The 4070-nt window shown below is 34.8% G+C and overlaps 1 protein-coding gene across 1 annotated transcript; it reads left to right on the top strand.

Moving 5' to 3' along the window:
• The first annotated feature begins 2770 nt into the window (after positions 1-2770).
• On the top strand, positions 2771-3558 carry LOC133326065 (sarcotoxin II-1-like). Its single transcript, XM_061534740.1, is given in 2 exon segments — positions 2771-2940; positions 3003-3558. Coding segments are annotated over 2 exon segments (726 nt in total).
• Positions 3559-4070: the final 512 nt, after the last annotated feature.

Here is a 4070-nt window from a genome sequence, read left to right as displayed (position 1 = left end):
TTGTATTTGCCCTCAACCCCATCTTTTCATCCATTGCACAAGGTAGTCAATAAAATTATAGGTTTTTGTTAATCATTGCATTGACATGACGTGATGTACACTGGTAATGAAAGGGTTAACAAATCAACCATTGTAGTTGAAATTGTCCTTACATTTTAAGGCTTAAAATATTACTTAAACGATTCTGTGTTGATTCTTAAAAATATATGTTTCATCCGTGCTTTTAACTGGTTTAAGAATCCAGCCCCATAGAAAGAAGCAAAGTGAAACATATTATGTAAAACCTCACTCTTTTAATTCAAATAATTCTTTAAATTTTATTTTTTTAATTCGTAATACACAATATTTTATTCTATATTAAAATTTTAATTTTTTATCAGTTCATTTATTATCATAATTATTTAACCACGGAAATAATGACTTCCACCAATGCCAACATTAAATTCCCTATGATTTTCCAGCGGTCCACTTAACCATTTCGAACCAGAACCAAAGGCGTCCAAACGAGTATTACCATCATCAGATTTAAATAGATTTGTGTGACCACCAACGGATGCTTGTTTGCCAAAACCTTCAAAACGCGTTACACCACCACTCAAACCATGTCCTCCTTCATTAGTCCATTTTAGGGTACCACTTTCCTTGTTGAAGCCAAAACCATTGTTCAGTTTTGTATTGGTATGTGAATAGAGGGCATCCACACTATTGCGATCATTATTGAATATGTTGTACCCCAATGATTTGGTGAAACTGTCACTGACACCCGTGTTAATGTCACGACTCAAAGAACCACCAACACCGAGGGAGCTTTTCCAATCCAAAGAGCCTGATGAGGATTCAGCAAATTTACCATTGGGGAAATAGGTTTTACTTTGGGTTACAGTGCCATCCACCTTGTTCGAAGGACTGCTGAATATGTTACTGCTAACGGAATTGGTTTTAATCGAAACACCATTGCTAGAAAATAAAATGGGATTTAAATATTTTTCATCATCAAATTTAGTGAATTATCATCTTACCTTGTGGAGGGATTGTCTGGAGAACGACGAGCTCTCATAATCCTGGGTTGCTGAGTTGGTGGTGGATAATAAGGTAGTTTTTGCACATAAACTCGTTGTGGCTGAGCCTCTGAGAAAGAAGCAAAGGCCAAAATGCCAACACAGGCTCCCAACAGTAGAATGCACTTCATTTTGTAAGTATATTTATTTTTTTATTGATATTATTTTGTTCGAATACTTGTTGTGTTCTGATGTCATGTGTTTTCGTTGCAACGTCTTTTATACTCAAACACATTTTTTGCGGTTGGATGCAAAGTCTTATCAAATTTTGGTTTTGCCTTTATTTCTTTGGGATTCACCATCCATCGTCTAGGGACTTTACTCACACCCGTCATTGTATTGAAATATGAACAATAATAATTCGTCATATATCAACACGAATATATTATGGGTCAATTTTAAGAAAGTATTGTACGGGGAATGGGAATGTACAAAGAAATTCTAAAGAAATTTGGTTCTATTGGGAGTCTTACTTCAACAAAGCTCACGCTCAGTAGATCTTTATAAAATATTCTTTAAAAATCCACGCCTATAGCTCTGCTAGTCCTTTATAAAATATTCTTTAAAAATCCACGCATATAGCTCTGCTAGTCCTTTATAAAATATTCTTTAAAAATCCACGCATATAGCTCTGGTAGTCCGTTATAAAATATTCTTTAAAAATCCACGCCTATAGCTCTGCTAGTCCTTTAGAAAAATATTCTTTACAAATCCACGCCTATAGCTCTGCTAGTCCTTTATAAAATATTCTTTAAAAATCCACGCCTATAGCTCTGCTAGTCCTTTATAAAATATTCTTTAAAAATCCACGCCTATAGCTCTGCTAGTCCTTTATAAAATATTCTTTAAAAATCCACGCCTATAGCTCTGCTAGTCCTTTATAAAATATTCTTTAAAAATCCACGCCTATAGCTCTGCTAGTCCTTTATAAAATATTCTTTAAAAATCCACGCCTATAGCTCTGCTAGTCCTTTATAAAATATTCTTTAAAAATCCACGCCTATAGCTCTGCTAGTCCTTTATAAAACATTCTTTAAAAATCCACGCCTATAGCTCTGCTAGTCCTTTATAAAATATTCTTTAAAAATCCACGCCTATAGCTCTGGTAGACGTTTATAAAATATTCTTAAAAAATCCACGCCTATAGCTCTGGTAGACCTTAATATAATATTCTTGAAAAATCCATGCTTATAGCTCTGCTAGTCCTTTATATTTTTTTTAATCCACGCCTATAGCTCTGCTGGTCCTTTATAAAATGTTCTTTAAAAATCCTCGCTTACAGCTCTGCTGGTCCTTTATAAAATGTTCTTTAAAATCCACGCTTACCGCTCTGCTGGTCCTTTATAAAATATTCTTTAAAAATCCACGCCTATAGCTCTGCTAGTCCTTTATAAAATATTCTTTAGTACACTTGAACCCACAACTTCCGATTTGTAAATCGTCATTTTTCCACACAAAAAATATATTCTTCTTAATTTTGGGGAAGTAATCTCATTTTGCAGTAAACAGTTGAGGCTGCGTGTGTGAATTCCCTCAGAGAAGGTGAATCCCAGAAAGCACAAAAAACGCAAACAAAATTGATAAGCCAGTGGTGCCTTAGACAACAAATGTTTTGAAAGTATATAAGGCAAAGAAACCCAAACAGATGGTATCAGAACACAAAAAGTATTCCTACGAAATAACATCAATCAACGAATAAATACAGCTTAAACATGCAGTGCGTTCTATTGATGGCAGCTTGTGTTGGCATTTTAGCCATTGTTTCTTTGTCAGAAGCTCAACCACAACGTGCTCATGTACAAAAACTGCCCTACTATACATCACCTACCCAGGCAACCAGGCCCAGGAGGGCTCGTCGTTCTCCAGATAGTCCCTCAACAAGGTAAGATGATGATTCGTTAAGTAAGTTGAGGAGAAATTTTTAAATATATTTTAATTTTCTAGCAATGGCGTCTCCATAAAAACCAGTTCCGTTAGCAGTAACATATACAGCAGTCCTTCGAACAAGGTGGATGGCACAGTTACACAAAGTAAAACCTACTTTCCAAATGGTAAATTTGCTGAAACATCATCGGCTTCTTTGGATTGGAAGAATTCCCTCGGGGTTGGTGGTTCTTTGAGCCGTGACATTAACACGGGTGTCAGTGATAGTTTCACCAAGTCAGTGGGATACAATATTTTCAATAATGATCGCAATAGCGTGGATGCCCTCTATTCACATACCAACACAAAACTGAATAATGGTTTTGGTTTCAACAAGGAAAGTGGTACCCTAAAATGGACTAATGAATGAGGACATGGTTTGAATGGTGGTATAACGCGTTTCGAAGGTTTTGGCAAACAAGCTTCCGTTGGTGGCCACACAAATATATTTAAATCTGATGATGGTAATACTCGTTTGGATGCCTTTGGTTCTGGATCGAAATGGTTGAGTGGCCCGCTTGAAAATCATCGGGAGTTTAATGTTGGCATTGGTGGAAGTCATTATTTCCGTGGATAAATTTCAATTTTTAGAAATTTAATTAAGAATAATTTATTTATATTTTTTCGGAGTTTCAAATTTTTAATTAAGTATCATTTATTTATATTTTTTCGGAATAAAATACTTTTATAAATCCAAAATATTAATTTGTATATTTTTGTCTTCTACATATAGAAAGTTTTCTATGTAGACAGAATAAATCTACTATTGGTTTAAGTCTTTTAAGATGTCTTCAATAGAAAGAGAGCAATTTTGAGGTCTTCTATAGAGAAAATACATTTAAAAGGTCCTCTATAAAAATTAGTTCTCTTAGAGGTCTTCTATACATAGAGGACCTTCTAGAGGATTCCTAATGGGATATAATCAATAGAGTACATATATCGCGAAATATTTCCCATGCTCGATATATAGATCCGCAGAAACTTATAATAGCTAAGTGGTAGTTGTGTAGGTCCGACTATACTGCACCGCTCACTGGTTCAAAATATATAGCAAAATATTTTGAAATTTCTACTAATTTATGCACACAC

This window comes from Musca vetustissima, unplaced genomic scaffold (genome assembly GCF_032173495.1).
Source record: "Musca vetustissima isolate MV318-11 ecotype Yass unplaced genomic scaffold, APGP_CSIRO_Mvet_v1 utg10524, whole genome shotgun sequence".
NCBI lineage: Eukaryota > Metazoa > Arthropoda > Insecta > Diptera > Muscidae > Musca > Musca vetustissima.
The sequence above is the reverse complement of the archived record's forward strand: the minus strand, read 5'-3'. Positions and strand labels throughout refer to the sequence as shown.